At 35.9% G+C, this 16,081-nt stretch overlaps 1 protein-coding gene and 1 long non-coding RNA gene across 14 annotated transcripts in view; both read left to right on the top strand.

The window, feature by feature from the left end:
- The window catches only part of NLGN1 (neuroligin 1), a 419,732-nt gene extending 416,033 nt beyond the window's left edge, over nt 1-3,699 (top strand). For 10 of the 11 annotated variants that reach the window (XM_035334993.1, XM_035334992.1, XM_035334995.1 and 7 more), the window contains one exon: nt 86-3,504. In XM_035334993.1, coding sequence (XP_035190884.1) covers nt 86-908 — 823 coding nt within the window. In that variant the 3' untranslated portion in view covers nt 909-3,504. Of the gene's footprint in view, nt 1-85 lie in introns of all 11 variants that reach the window. The other variant, XM_035334991.1, reaches the window with a different exon arrangement.
- A 3,455-nt stretch (nt 3,700-7,154) lies between these two features.
- On the top strand, nt 7,155-15,861 carry LOC118171697. Of its 3 annotated transcripts, none has more exons than XR_004753329.1 (5): nt 7,155-8,920; nt 11,753-11,901; nt 12,308-13,373; nt 13,714-13,844; nt 14,854-15,861. It is a non-coding gene; the product is annotated as an uncharacterized LOC118171697 (long non-coding RNA). The 3 variants fall into 3 exon arrangements; XR_004753330.1 differs by having other exon boundaries at nt 13,714-14,564; XR_004753328.1 differs by having other exon boundaries at nt 13,714-15,861.
- The last annotated feature ends 220 nt before the right edge of the window (nt 15,862-16,081 follow it).

Raw genomic sequence — 16,081 nt, 5'->3', positions numbered from 1 at the left:
AGGCAGACTTAAACATTAAGTATAAAATATTAACTTTACACTTCCTTTTGAAATACTGTGTAACATTTGAGATTTTCTTTTTTAGTGACCCAAATCAACCAGTGCCACAAGACACAAAATTCATCCATACAAAACCAAATCGTTTTGAAGAAGTAGCATGGACCAGATATTCTCAGAAAGACCAACTGTATCTTCACATTGGATTAAAACCACGAGTTAAAGAACATTATAGGGCCAATAAAGTGAACCTTTGGTTGGAACTGGTACCTCATCTGCACAATCTTAACGACATTTCACAGTATACCTCTACCACAACTAAAGTGCCATCAACAGATAACACTTTCAGACCAACAAGGAAAAATTCTGTTTCTGTTACTTCAGCCTTTCCTACAGCCAAACAAGATGATCCCAAACAACAGCCAAGCCCATTTTCAGTGGATCAAAGGGACTATTCAACAGAATTGAGCGTTACTATTGCAGTTGGTGCATCTTTGCTGTTCCTGAACATTTTGGCCTTTGCAGCATTGTACTACAAAAAAGACAAGCGGAGACATGATGTTCACAGGAGATGTAGCCCACAACGCACTACTACCAATGATCTTACTCATGCACAAGAAGAGGAGATAATGTCCCTCCAAATGAAGCACACTGACTTGGATCATGAATGTGAGTCCATCCATCCACATGAGGTGGTTCTTAGGACCGCCTGTCCCCCAGACTACACACTAGCTATGAGAAGGTCTCCTGATGATATTCCCTTAATGACACCCAACACCATCACTATGATCCCCAACACTATACCAGGGATTCAACCCCTACACACATTCAATACATTTACTGGAGGACAGAACAATACTCTGCCCCATCCTCATCCCCACCCCCATTCACACTCAACAACCAGGGTATAGCCAGACAAGATGAAACAAACTTTATTTTTTGATGGATTACAGTAGGTGATATTACTGAAGATTACTTGGCTTTCAACCTACAAGACTCTTACTATTTAAATATGGAGGAATATTATGTGAATATACATATCAAGAACTTTTGGGGTTTTGAAAAAAATGAATTGTACATATATCAAATGAACTTAAGAAACAAAAAAAAAACAAACAAAAACACCCAACTGTTTGCAATTGCTTGAAACAGTTGTCCTGAATGATACTTTTTCATTCACATTCAAGTATTAATTTTTTGAAGATTTAAGTTACATAATGGAATTAGGCATGTGCAACACAAACAGGAAAGAACAATGACTGAAAAATTTAAAAACCTATAAATATGCACAAGGGACACACTAATGGAATGTCAGATAATTTTCACCAGTTTTTATTTGGACCTGTTTTATTGTGTAGACCATATTTACATATTTGAATAAGTACACAAAGCACCAATGCTGTTAAGGCCTTAGGAAGGGGCTCATGCTGAAATCTGCCAGTCAGACAAAGAAGTTTTACAGCCTGGCAGGTACAACATTATCACTTAAGTGCTGTCAGTATAAAAGTTGTGGGAATAAAGGAAACTGGATATTTTTAGCACGATGTGCATGATAATTTATATGCTTGGTGGCTGTGCTGCTGATTAAGCCGTAATTAAAATTCTTCTCATCCCATTGGAGTTTTTAATAGAAGCTTTCTCCATCAATTGGCACAACCTAAAGAAGATTTTTTAAAGGGGCAAAAGTAATTACAGTGAAATACTTCACCGTAGCTTCAGTAATAGAAGGAATTGCAACAGTTCTTAAAGGTATTTTTGGAATTCTAGGTATACAGTGGTGAAAACTTGCTGATTTAAATCCCAGAAAAAAAAAAAAAATTAAAAAAAATCTGTTTTATTAGCATTCTTTTTCCTTTCCACCTAAATAATTTCTAACTTTAACGTAATTACAACTTTAATGGAATCTCCTTTGATGAAGGATTTATAATTTGCTGTGATTTAGTTACAATATTTTTAGTTCAAATTGGTAGGGTAAAGTGTGTCCAAAGATTTAATTACAGTGATATTTTGCAATATAAAAATGCCCCAATTTTACCATTCTGATTACACCTATCCATTTATTCTTTAAACTCATGGTGCATGTTACAAAGTTTATTTATAATATTTTAGCATAAAGTTAATTCCCTTTTTGATAAACATTAGCTTTGCCATTCAAATGAATTCTGTAGAGCAGGTTGCAACAGTATAGAAGAAGAGGGTACATAAGACCGGGGAGAGAGCCAAAAACTGGAATTTTTAAAATCTGAATACTACATGTGTTTGTGTGGTTTGAAATGAATGTTCTAAAATCACAAGAATTTTTTCATTCCCCTGTTGCTTTCCAGTAGTTATATACCACAGTCCTTTCAAAATGTTTGTATATGTAATCAGATGTACATTTATATAAAACAAATAATTGAGATGGACTTAAGAGCACATCCCTGATAAATACTTTCTCTCTTACCTGTACTATATTTCTATTAGACTAAAGTTATGTGATTTTTTTTTACCTTTTTTCAAATTACTAGCAATTTTGATAGTTTGTAAGATAATGCGAAGAACTTTCTCTGACAAACTAACTGCAGTAACAGAAACATTTCTTTTCAGTTACTCTTTTTCAAGAATGAAAGCTTATTACACACACAAAAAAAATTGTATACTACTTGATGGAAAATTACTTTGTACTTCTTGGCCATATTACTGGTCACTGAGTGAAATAAAGATAATCTGGATAACGAATATTATTCCAATGCTAAGAGACCTGATCTTTGCTCATTAAAGAGCTAAAATGTTTATTGCTGTTTTGTCATTTTTTAATGAAGTAATGGTAACTGTCTCAAATAAAGAGTAATATCTTAAGACCAGCCTGGTTTTTGAAGACATGACATGCCTTCTACAATTAAAATAACTACATATTTATAGTCCAGTCCTATATACAACCATTTCTTACAAAAATACTGATATTGCAAATGTACAATGTCATAGCACTATATGAAAATGTCCCATATTATTTTCAGAAATCAGTTAAAAATACAAATATCAAGACTGAAAAAAAAAAAAAAAAAAGGATCAGGCCAAATTTAAATAAATCTCCAGTAGTCTACAACAGGAAAAATCATCTAGTGTGAGTTAACGTTCATAAAACAAATGCTAGGAAGTTCAAGCATGTTTGCTAACATCAAGCACAAATGTTAAAACTAATGCTATCATCAAAATAAGTATTGTGATTTCAGTCATTTTACTCAGCTGAAAGCAAGCAAACAAAAGAAAAACCCTCAACACAATAGAAATCCATGTATTTAATTAGTGGATCATATTCCCAGTTTTAAATGAAGCTCTTTTGTAGAAGCATAAAAAATAGTCTTCAAAATCGAGGGTGGTCTGTGTGCAATTTCTGCCTGATGTGGTTGTGCTTTTAGACTGTGACCTGCCAATGTAAACCAATAAAAGAATTGTCTGCCATCTGATAATTATTGTTTAATAGGAAGATTGTATTTTGCTATGTTGATGAAACAAAACAAAAAAAAATACAAAAATATTGATGGCCATAAAACAAGATATTAATGAAATATGATTTTATGTGCTTTTCTTAACTTTATCAAAACCAAAATAACTTTTTACGATAGTTTATTTGTGGCCATATATCTATATATCTCTATATATACAGTATCTGGTAATTGTTTACTTTTATTAGTTACAAAATAAATGATTTAGGTAAACCAAGCATGACACTACACTTTATTTCTGTCAGCCAACAGTATTTAAAATGTGAAAGATGAAGGCAACTCCACAAGTTTTATCATTCCTGTTTGAAAATAAGTTCATTCATGTGATGCAGATACTGTGAATATTTTAGTGGCTACTTTATAATTACATTACAGCAGCTAGCTTTCCAAAAGGAAGATGGTGTCCCACATTTTAAGACAACATTAAGAAAGAGCAAGAGCTGTTTTAGAGCTGAAACATAATAAAAATAGAGGAAATGGTTTTGGAATATCTTCTTTATGCTTCATGGAATATAAGTTTGTTCTTTTTAAATATTTATCTGTTTGATTTGTTTCCACAGTAGCCTACAAGTAAACAAATTTAAGTGTGATATTTAATTTCTTGTATCATCCTTGAACCAGATTTCTAATAAAATTAAGATATTAGTCAGTCTTTGGAAGTTCAGTAAAAATATAAAAAGCCTGCATTTACTGCTTTCACACTTTTGTAAATATGTTTGCAGACCTTTTTAAGAAAATGTATTCTACCATTTTGAGAAAAAAAAAAAAAAGAAAGAAAAAAAAACGAAAAAAAAAAAAAACAATGGAATCATTGTCTCGTTTATCTATTAAAATTACAGGCAATATAATGTGCTGTGCTGACATTTCTAGGAGAAATAAAGCAGATAAAAATGCATTTTGCTCAATGGTATCTCAGTTGGTTCCATATGGTATTCTCCACCCACTGAAGAGTTGCAGGGCCTGGATGAGCTACTAGAATATAATGCTCCCTCGGATAATGTAGTTGTTGTTTTTTAAAAAATCTGTACTAAACATGGATTCCTATGTTACAAGACATTAATTACCAGATGTTTTGGTTTTTGAAATACCCTGAAAACAGAATGAATAGCTAATAAGCATGTTAAAACTTTAAGACACCACTTCACAGAAAATACTGGGACTTCTGTTGCCAACTTCACCTCTTGGTGACATAACTGAATTCACAGGAAGCTGTCAAACACCATGGCTTTCCTTTGATGTTTGTGAATTTTTTATTTTTTATTTTTTCCTGTGGTGTTAGTTTATATATTGGCCTTTTATCCCCATTTTTTTTCTAGTAACAAAACATTACAGATTATCCCTTTTTAATGTTAGCGAATATTAGATAATTTAATTATTATTATTGTGAAAATGTGCTCCCAAATAAATTAAATGAATGGGAAATTCCCTGCAGAGTTTTTGTTATTTTTCATTCAAAGCTCTTGTCAAAATATCTGTTGCAGTAGTTCTGTTTTTTTTTTTTTTTTTTTTTTTTTTAGTCTATCTTTTTTCAGTCTGTTCTTTCTGTCCCTTCAGCTAAGGGACATTCTCGAAATAACACGAAAAATCTCTTGTTCCATTTGAAATGATAACACTATAAGATTAACATGTCCTTTTGAGGCCTCCAAATAAAGCTGAATAATATGAAACATGGCAACGGGGGTTCTTTTACTTAAAACATTCTAATTGTATTTAATTCTGGCATATCAATAGATGTGTATGTATCAAAATTAGTGGCATTTCATAAGAGAGCTACATAGCAGAATCAGTGAGTTAACCATGACTTATGCCCAAAGTGCATTTTCTCTTAAGTTCTGTTAATGCCATTGCATAATTGATTTCTTATTTACAGATTCAGTAAAAACTTAACTTTGTGAAATAGGAAATGGAATGAACCTAAAACTATCTGCTGAAAAATGTTAAGAAAAATATATAGAAAATCACCTAAGAATAGATTTATATGTGCAACCTGGCTTCATTCCTTTTGGTTGATATTATAATTCTCAGTAATTCATACGCATATAAAACTATCATTTCTTTAATAAGATTTATTTTCTAAAAGGAAATTAAATATTGTATGTAATTTGTGGATTAAAACCAATTCTTAGTTTAATTTCCCTCACTGTTGGGATGGATGACAAAACTCATAGAAGCACAACAAATTTGTGCAAGTAATTTTCATACAATATCTTGAAATATATTTTTTCATTTGAAGATAAAAGTAACATTAGAGTAGTAAAAGCAGTGTAAGTAATTATTTGTCACATTATTTGTCCATGTGCATTCCCACAGACACTACCCGGCCAATGGAGATTTTTAAAAATGGGAATAAACAGGGAAATTTACCCTTTTGAACCATGCAGATTCAATTCAGTGTGGAGGTAACACCAATACCTCATTCTGCATTCTGCAATGTTATTGACCAGATGCTTAGCTGATGACATTTTTTTTTATCACCAGTTGAATTGGTATTTATCATAGCACCATTGAAATCAATGAAGCCCTGGCAATTTACACCAGCTATAGATCTGCTTCTGGACCTCTAATGCTCATCATGGCTCATCTCACCTTCCAATTTTGCATATTTTCTCACACACACGAACACTCACTTATAGAAATTATTACAGTCATAACTACCTGATTTATGATCACTATCAGGCACTAAAAATATGCTTTAAAATACACTTATAGTTAGTTGCATGTAAATCCAAAATTCAGAAATTCAGAAATTCAGAAAAAGAAAAAATATAGGAGCCTTCTATATGCAAAAATCCCTGCTAATTACATTGGTACAAATAAAAGGTCTGTAACAAAGTTTGCAGCCCGGACATGCTATAATAAATTTTATGGTACGATCTTTCGAAAAATGAACATTCAGTCCCATGTCTGATACTCAAATATATACATTGACCTATATGTCAAAGACACAATGACGCTTTACAGCGGTTGTAATCCTGGTCTGCTGTGCTTCTTTCTGGCTAATCATTATGGGAAAAGGCATAAAATTGAGCCACACGCTTGCTGTAAATTCAGGACAGAAATAGCTGGATTTTCTCTGTCACCTGAATTTTCCCCTGTCAATTTCGCAACACCATGCATTCAGCATTTATGAGATTAGTGTTAGAATGATTCCATTTAAATAATAAATGTGGACTCCTTAAGTCTGTATGGTACTCATTTAGTACTCAGGTTTTCTGCTATACAGCTGTAAAAAATGGTATTTTTTTTTTTTTTTTTTTCAACGGCAGTTGATAATACTGGCAACCATAGTTAATACTACTAGAGCTAAATTAACAATAGATTCATGAAAGACTACATGAACTGATAATACTTTACAAAAATTGTTTAAGAAAAAAAAAAAAAAAAAAAAAAAGGACATTTTACATTTAGTGATTCTGTTCTGTTGCTGTGAATCTGTGACTATTCACTGTTGACATTACTGAAAGAAGTATGGATTCAGAAATCCGTGCATGAACTCCTGTGAGGGCCATATGAAAGCTGAACAGCTATGGTATGGTTTCTAAGAGCCTTTGGATGTTTCCAGATCTCCCTGAGTTCCAGAGCTCTCTGTACTTCTGCAAAGAGGAGTGTGCATGATCGGGTGTTCATGCTTAGTGGCTGAACACTGAGCCTACTTTCCAAAAAGATATGCAGAGCAGCCACTGACTAGACTCAGTAAAATATACCTGATATAAATTTTCCTTGCAATAAAGCGGGGTGGGGCAGACCTCATCTTCTGGCAGCAGGCAGTTTGGGAGAGTGAGATGCATAACACACCTATTTCCTTCAGTAATTTGTAGAAACAACTTCAGTGGTAATTTAGAGCAACTAAGACTATATGAAAGGTCCTAAAAATAATATATGGTTCCTTTGCCACCAAATACATTTTCAAAAGTCATGCAATATTTTACTGATTGATGATTGTTGTATGGTATTACTTTTCACAAGGTTAATCCTATGTAGTGGTGAAATTTGGCTAAGCAGATGAGTAAATTTGCATATAGGTAAGTCTACAGCAATGTCTTCAAAGTGGAAACTTGGATCTTCTCTAAAAAAAAAAAAAAGGTGAGTAACATCTAAAACCAGTTACTCCTGGACAGCTTGTAGAGATTCCCATGTTAAACAATGTGTTGATTTTTTTCTTTAACTTTCATCAGTTTACCATAAATATATTTTTCTCTCCCTAGTCAGTAACCGGAGTGAGTGTACCATGAAAGATCATCATAGAAGATGAAGATAATATGAACCATTGCCTTCTTTCCATGAATCATGACTTCAGTGTCCAAGATCAGAAAAAGTAATAAAGGAAATATATATATATATTTTTTGTTTGTTTTTGTTTTTTGCTGGTTTCTGTAGGCACATTCTGGTATCTTGATTCTTTCAAAGCTCGCCAAAATAAAACAGGAAAGGATACAACCATAACTGCCACAGCCAGGAGCCTTGTTGGGAGTTTTCCTCTTTCCTTGTCTAGGACGAAAAGGCATGGTTAAGTTCATGAAAGGAGGCTTCAGAAAACTACTCCCAGCTGTAGCTCAGAGACACACCACATAACTGTGAAAAACACTTGCAAATTCTGCTATGTTTGACCAAAGAATGAATATAATATTGTCAAATTTAGTAAAATATTGCTAATGTTTGTATATTTTGCATTCTATTAACTTTGTTTTTAAAAAATGTAATCCTTTTTTTCATGAATACAGTTTATCTTAAATCTAAAAGAGCTACTATTTGTTAGAATTTGGGCTGTGTTGTAGTTCTGCATGTGACTTTTCCTTTGTCCTACATTTCTCCTGGTCCATTTTACAACTCTTTATTTTATTTTATTTTATTTTATTTTACTTTATTTTTATTTTATTTTATTATGTGCTTTTTTTTTTTTTTTTTGACTGGAAACTCTGTTTTTATTAAGTTGCTTCAGTATGGACTACTGCTAGGTACAGGTTGATCTAACTCATTCATTCATCATTTGCACAAGTATATTATCCCAATCCTTTCAGTTATAATTTATTTTTATTTTTTCATGCTTCCTTTATGTTTCTGTTGCATTTTTTAACTTCCTGTGATAAGTTCAAGTTTATTCTTTTTCATGCCCTTGCTCATCATTGTTACTACTGTCTCACCCAAATGCAAATATTTGAAATATTTGAAAGAGCTGCTCACGTATTTTTATCAATCTTCTTGTTCCTTGTGAATTGGAATTTTGTTTTATCTTGTTTTTATCACAGTTGGATACCCAGGGCTATTCATAGATAATCTCTTCTCTGTGAGTGTGGTGTTTGGGTACAAAGGCTTCTCAGAACAGCTCTGGAGACTTGTGGAATCCCAGACACAGCGGTGCAGCTAATCTGGATGGGACTGGAAATCCACCTATTCTAATATCTCTGGAGTCTAGCATGGCCAAGACCAGTTGCTCAAGGGTAGGTAGAAAAACTCCTTCAGTCAATGATAGGCACACGCTAGGAAGATCACAGCCATCACTGAATTGGTCTCACGCACATGCCAGATGGTAATTTTCCCTTTGAAAGATGCTGGAGGTACAATTTCACAGACAAAAGCAAACCTAGACCTAAGGCAAGCAGATGCCTCCAGACATAAGCAGTGACTTGTAAACTCTGCTGTTTGTTAAATTAAGAAGATTAAAGAGGCTATAAGTAGTTTGTAGCTCATGGCCACACTTCAGACAGGTGTTGATGTATTTTCCCAGCTGCACAGACACTACGACCTCTGTCTGCAGTGAAGTGGGTTTGTCACGGTGTCTGTATCTGTTACAGCCGTTGCACTGAACTAGGATCACGCTGAGCCCACCGCAGTAAACAACAGTTTCCACTGACTGCACCTGAGAAAGATGTGCACTTTCAATAGCAGAAGGGAAAGAGCTACAGGTGCAGAGCATCCAATTTAATTTGCCAGTGTTTTGCAGCTTTAAAGCGCTCTTCATCCTCTTCATAAAGAGCAGGAGGATGGCTTGATAGCTTGGGTTCTGGTATGGGAGGTGTGCTTGCTGTTAGATTTCTGGTTGGATGTAGAAAGTTATCAGAATGAAATTCTTCTTCCCTAAATACAGTTATTGACATCAGATGCCTAGATGAGATGCTGACTGTACCTTTTAGTGAAGTTAATTAATGGGAATTTTGGTACTGGGTAAGTCATATTCTAGAGGTGTGTGTCTTTCCCTGGTGACTAAGGGGGGAAACAAAAGTGGATGAATTAAATGCTGTCTTTCCTCTCCCTCAGATTCACCTGACTATGAAATCCTGAGACCATTTTATGCAACAAAGCATTCTTTTCTACTTCTTCTACTACTATTCTTTACTACTTCTTCTGTACTATTTCATACATGTATGCAATTGACATCTTTTTCAAGTTGTTTAGATCAGAATGATAGCTTTTTACACCCATTGATTACTCTATTACTACAGTGCCTATAGGTGGGAATAAGACCAGCAGTGGTAAGAATTAAATAGCAAAGGCTATGAAACAGCATGAAGTAATGAGCAATCCTCGCTTTGAAAACTTCATAGTGTAGAGGCTTTCCAAAGACAAGCAGAGCTGGTTGCCTACAGCATCTGTAGTGCAGAAGGCATTTCAGAACAGATTTTGCCTTGGGATGATGGGTAGATGAGCTGGAGATTTTTGTCTTATTTCTTCCACTTCTTTAAATAGCTCTAAGATTACTAATAATTAAGACATAGATAATTGGCTCACTAAAAATGTTAGTTTCACAGCATTGTTTTATTCTGTGTGATAGTACTTTGTGAGGAATAAGCTTAGTCAGGATGAGTTAATGAAGTGGAAATGCAGAAGAACAGAGAAATGCTAGAGGGGAGAGAAAGATGGGGAAAAAAGAGATGGAGAAAGATTTCAGCCCCTAAAAGTGAACTTTGGGGGTGAAACCATTACTGAGCAGTCTGGAACACCAGCAGAAACTGAGTGCTCTTGGTGAAATTGCCGTGTTTTATCACTTTGAGCATCTTTGATTAAGTTGGCTGGTTCTTCTCAGAAGGTAGCATGGGTTTAGCTGTGGTTAGCGCTCCATATCTATATTTAACAAAAAAAGATGAGATATCTCTTCTGGTGCAATGGGGTTCTTTTTAATGTAGTAGGGATTCTTCTTTTTCACCCTAATTTTGAGTGTTCTTAGGCTTCAAACCTTTGTCTAAGGACTAAAAGAGGCGGTAGAAACAGCAAGAGAATTCACACATGAAAAGGATAAGGTTTTCATTTTCAAAAACTGCCCAAAATCTGAGGGGTTTTGTTAGTTGCAAGCAGCATAACACCTTATTTCTGTCAGCAGCCTCTAGTTATAATGTGAGATAACTGAACTATTTTAACCTGTGTTGAGCATAAAGGTGTACAACAGACAAATCGCTATCAAGCACTTGCAGATGGGTTTACATGAGCATTTTTAGACTTCCGTGTGGTTTCTGACATCTATTTGACAAGCACTTAAACTATAAGATTTATAGAAACATGTTTTAGAGCTCATGGAAATCATTGTAAACTTGTTTTGCTGGAGAGAGGACTGCTAACTGTCCTGTGAATAATCAATGTTTTGAAGAGAACTATGCAAAACGTGATCTGTAATGTCTTAGGAGGTACATGATTGCCTTAGCTGCATTTGTTCAAACCTCTGATCCTCATGCTGTGTGTTGCAATCAGATTGACTGAAAAACTCAACGAGAAGAAACAAGATAAAACTGATAGCAATATTTTCATTGAGGTCAAAGAGGTGTAAAAGCTGACAGTTATTGATGGTTTCATTGACTATGAAACTACTAAACATTATCCATTTAGGGGAGAGATCAATATGAAAAGCATCAGCTAATGGGGACTACCTGTGGTGCAATCACAGGGCTTATGCCCATCCTGTTGATCTGCAAGGCTACTTTAAAACTGGTTTCTCAAAAAGAACAGAGGTCAAAGCCAGAAAACTCTGAATCTTAGAGAACAGCTGTGAGCAGTCATGAGACTCATCGTTTCTGGTATCTTCCAGGAACTCTTTATTTATTTAAAGAATTTCATGGCATTTGCCATTCAGTTAACCTTTACACTAGGTATAGCAGACTTTGGTTTACAGGAGAACTGTTTGGATTAAGGATTGGTACAACTACGTTCGTTTCACATCTGTGATCGTATGTGCTAAGGAAATAGAGACAGCAAATTAAATCTTTGTAAATCTTTAAGAAAAAAAAAATATCTGTGGTTAAAATTTTAATCAATTTTGGCTTGCTGCTGACCTTCACTTACAGATGTTACAGCAGACCTTCTGTGTTTCTTTGCCGTAAACCAGCTGTCAGCAGCCAGAGCATTCCAATGCTTATTTCCAATGTTGAACACGTGTAGCTACTTTGTCAGCCTCTTCATTCCTGTGGTCTGTGACTAGTCCATAATCCCTCAGGTAGGTGACAAATTTGTTTCCTGAACGTTCATACTGGGTCTATGATGCTATGGTCAGAGCCTTTTTATAGGCATAGAAAAATGATTGTATTATAAACAGCTGAACTTGGAATTTGCAAACTGCAAATCTTTGGCACCCTCTATAGTAAACGACATAGGATAGGCTGCATCTCTCCCAGAATGTGAAACTCTTTTTAAGATGAGATCAACTAGAGATAGTCACATAGAAGAAAAGTCTTATTAAAAGTCAGAGAAAGAAATGCTATAATAATTTCACCATTTGTTATTGGTTCAAAAAATACCTATTTTTCAGTTTTTCATATTTCCTCTGGTCAGATTTAGAAATATCTTTAATCTACAGAAAGATAGTAAATAATTCTTGCAATTTTTCCCGAATTCTATTGCAGTTATTCTAAATGCACCAGTTTTGCTTCATATGTCTACAACAAGTAAAGAGGAAAGAAAGAATGGCCATGAAATACTGTGTTCTGTAATCTCAGCACTGACCAAGTACCATATACAAACCTGAGATGCCTTCTCACAGGATTAATCCTCCACCATCTACAAGCTCTTTCAGCTGCAACATGAACAAACAGCAAGCTCAGACTCAGCGCTGCTTTGAATTACATCAGCAGCAACAGCCCTACATGTTCATGCTCCAAAATGTGGAGTCCCTGCAATGTGATGGTGCATCTGAACTGGGCAGGGGAGGTGAGTGGATGTGGTACCTGACTTTTTTCATTGCCATGCAACCACCTGTGGATGATGGGCAGAGTCAGAACGGCACAAACCCATTCTGTTAGTGCCAGCAATCCCACTCTTGCTTCTTTACTAGATTGCTCTTGTTTTCCTTTAAGAGAGATTTGTAACAGTATGAGCTTGTGCCCAATTAGGCAAGAGTTAAAAACAGCAATTAAAAATACTAACATTTAATTTTAGAAAGTGGAGGCAGACTGGAATAATCCAAAGCAGACAGCAGGGTCAACAACAGACATGGTCTGTAAATTGACTCTGTCTGGAGTGAGCAAACTAGGTAACTGCTGATTAGGCAGGTCTTGTGATGTGCCTTTTGTGAAAACAAATTCAAGCTGCAGCCTTCCATACACAGTACAGCTGATGATGGGTTGTTACTTAAATGTCTGGGAAAGCAGCTTTCAGATCCTGAGCCTGTCAGAAAAAAAAAAAACAGCATGAGGGGACACAAATAATGAAAACAAAAGTACACAGAGAACTGGACGGATAACACCAGTGCAGAGGTCAACAGTGTGATATGCCCTGAAATATATTGCAGGAAACTGTAAAGTCAAAGCTGACCCAGAACAGCAAAATAGTTTCCATGTGTTTATTACTTGCTGTGCTTGGGCCCCAGTGGGGCAAACAGTATCAGTTATGTTTTTCTTTCCCCATGCAGGGTGTCAGGTTTTAAGATGCTTCCTATTGCTGGAGAAAGAGACTGTAAAATTGCACTGACAGGTACAGGTGGTTGGGGGGAGGGGGGGGGGGCAGGGGAAGAAAAGCAGCATCTAGTGATGGCCATGCCAGGGGAGGTTGGAGGGCACTGACAAATGTCATGGCCAGCTGGAGCAGTGCTGATGTGCAAAGCTCGGGTCAGCACCGGCAATCATTGTGGTGGTGCTGAGGGTTTTGGCTATTCCTGTACGCCTTAGTGACTACAGGATCTTTTCCTTTTAATTCAGCATGAATATAGTTTTCAGACAGTGCTTAATGAATCACTTCCCTTACAAATGAGTAGCAGAAAACATCCTCTAATCAACAGAACCCTTGCATTTATTTATTTTATTTTTTCCCACAGGTGTTAAGAAAAAAGTCTTATTTCCAGCTGTCGCATATACACAATTCACAAAACAGCTGAGAAATCGGAAGCAATCTTATGGATTTCTAGTCAGACCTTTCTGACTGGAAGATGAGACTGAGTAGAGGAAGGTAATAAAAGGGGGGCACTTGGCTGATTTACTTCTTGTGAGTGTGAGGCCTCAGACTGGCACTACGAATAATTCTTATTCTTGTTTTTTAACAACAAAAATTCTGGTCCACTCAGAGTGAAGTAGTTACTAATTTTATTAAAACAAAATCACAAAGAAACAAAACCTGTAGGCAACTCTACTATAATTATTACTTGACTCACTCTGCAAAAGGCAGCTGCTGTAATTTTACATGCACTTCCAGCATCAGCTGCTGGTCTAATGAGCTTTGGAAGACTAGCTCTGCCAGCCAGCCAGCTCCAAGAAATACAGAAGCATGGAAAAAGTGGCATTGATGTTTCAATAAGTGAGATTCTTTCCTCTGACTCAGCATGAACAAAATGTCATGGAAGAGTGTTGGAGGATCTAGGAGGCACCACTTTTAAATAAGACTTAAAACTGGGACCCATCTTCTCACTGGGAGTGAGACACTCTCCAGTGCACAGATGATAAATACCTGTACGTGGTCATAGACTTGAAGGAATCCAGACTCACAGTGGGAAAATACAATTTTGGCTGTTTGCCATATGTGGGAGCTTAATAAACACTACTGGATATTTCAGCATGGCACAAACTAGTTCCAAATGAAGTAATTCAGATCTCTTAAATAGGATTCCTGTTGTACCACCGGACCTTCATCCAGAGAAGTTCTCTGCAGGCTGCTGCTCCAGTGCAGAGTAAGGTTTGTGTCTTTGTATCATTGTGCCCCAAAGTCATGGCTCTTGTCACCTTTGTGGTTAAGCCTCTAGCCCAGATGTAACTTCTGGTGGTCCGGGTGTCTTGATGCCAGCAGCTGAGTCCTAGAAAAAAGTTCATATTCCGAATTAGACAAGGAGGAATCATAGGTTGGAATTAAATCTGCGTTTCCCATTTGGCTTTGTTCTGATCCACAATTGTTCTCACAGTACAGTTAAAAATAAAATGACCTCTTTCTTTTTCTAACTGCTGTCAAAATTGTCATTCCCCACCAGATGCCCTAACTTCCAACTGCTCCCCGCTGGTACTGCTGCCCCTGTTGTCTCTCAGTCCAAAGAGCTTCTGAACAAGAGACATGCTTTTATGGAGCCCGGCAAAGCTTCAGAAGGGAAAAGGAAAAATCAATACCGCTTCAAAGCAAAGTCTTTGCTTCAGTGAATATGACATTTGCCCTTTCTTCACTAGTGGGAAAAACAACAAGGACACTTACGCCAGCAATGGAAATAGAATGAATGACAACAGAGAGACCTTCCAGGTTTGACTTGTAAAGAGAAATGACTTTATAGGCATTGTCCCTATTTGGTGACATCAAAAGCAGGTGTAGGGTGTTAGGTGGTGCAGTCTGAGAATGGAGGGGAAAGTAACACAAAGTCAAAGAGAAGAGTTGAAGGAATTTGGAACAAGTAATAATGGACTCAGCTGAAAAGATGGAGGATAAAAGACAGAATAAAGGTGAAGTTCATTGCTGCACCATCAAATCAACTACAAAATGTCACCTGAAAATGTGGGCCACAATATTAAAAGAACTTTCTAGTAAGTTTTACATCATTTCAACAGCTTCTGAAAATGGCCAGAGAATTTCAGTTTGCCAATGAATGGCTTCTCACTAGGGCTGAAGCTGGTTAGAAATTTTCCAAGAGAAGTTGCAAATACCGATTAAATAAATGAATGTCTCTACAAAATCAAAACAACTTTGAAAAATCCTCAGTGATGTTTTTGGAGGGTTTACAAAAATGTCAAATAAATGTAAGTCTTACAACTCTGCTTCAATTCATTTTCTTATTCAAGTTTTCATTAATTTAATTCCTGTTTAATTCTGACTGCTTTTTGTTTCCAGTTCTTTTTGCTTCAAAACTAGATGCTTGTTCCAAGTCCCTAATCTCATTCTGCTTTGACTATGCCACTTCTTAGCTAGTTTTCCAAGTTGTTTTGTTTTGATGTTTCTACTTCTGTGCCATTTTTCCACATTCCTCTTTCTTTTAGAATAAAATGCATTGTTTCAATCGGCTCTGTGTAATTGTTTGAAAGTACTCTTTTGTTACATTTTAAAAAAAAAAAAAAAAAAAAAAAGGCATTTTCCTTATGTGAAACCATGCAAGCAGCTGCCACCAGCAGTGGATAATTCGCAGCATCTACCTTCCCCTGCTGAGAGGGGATCCTGGGTCAGATGCTGTTGTTGCAGTCATGTAATGGAGCAGACTTCATCCTTGGTGAATCAAATAG

The sequence above is a fragment of the Oxyura jamaicensis genome, chromosome 9 (genome assembly GCF_011077185.1).
Source record: "Oxyura jamaicensis isolate SHBP4307 breed ruddy duck chromosome 9, BPBGC_Ojam_1.0, whole genome shotgun sequence".
In the NCBI taxonomy this organism is placed as follows: domain Eukaryota; kingdom Metazoa; phylum Chordata; class Aves; order Anseriformes; family Anatidae; genus Oxyura; species Oxyura jamaicensis.
Note: the sequence above shows the minus strand (reverse complement) of the source record. Positions and strands in the feature narration are given on the sequence as shown.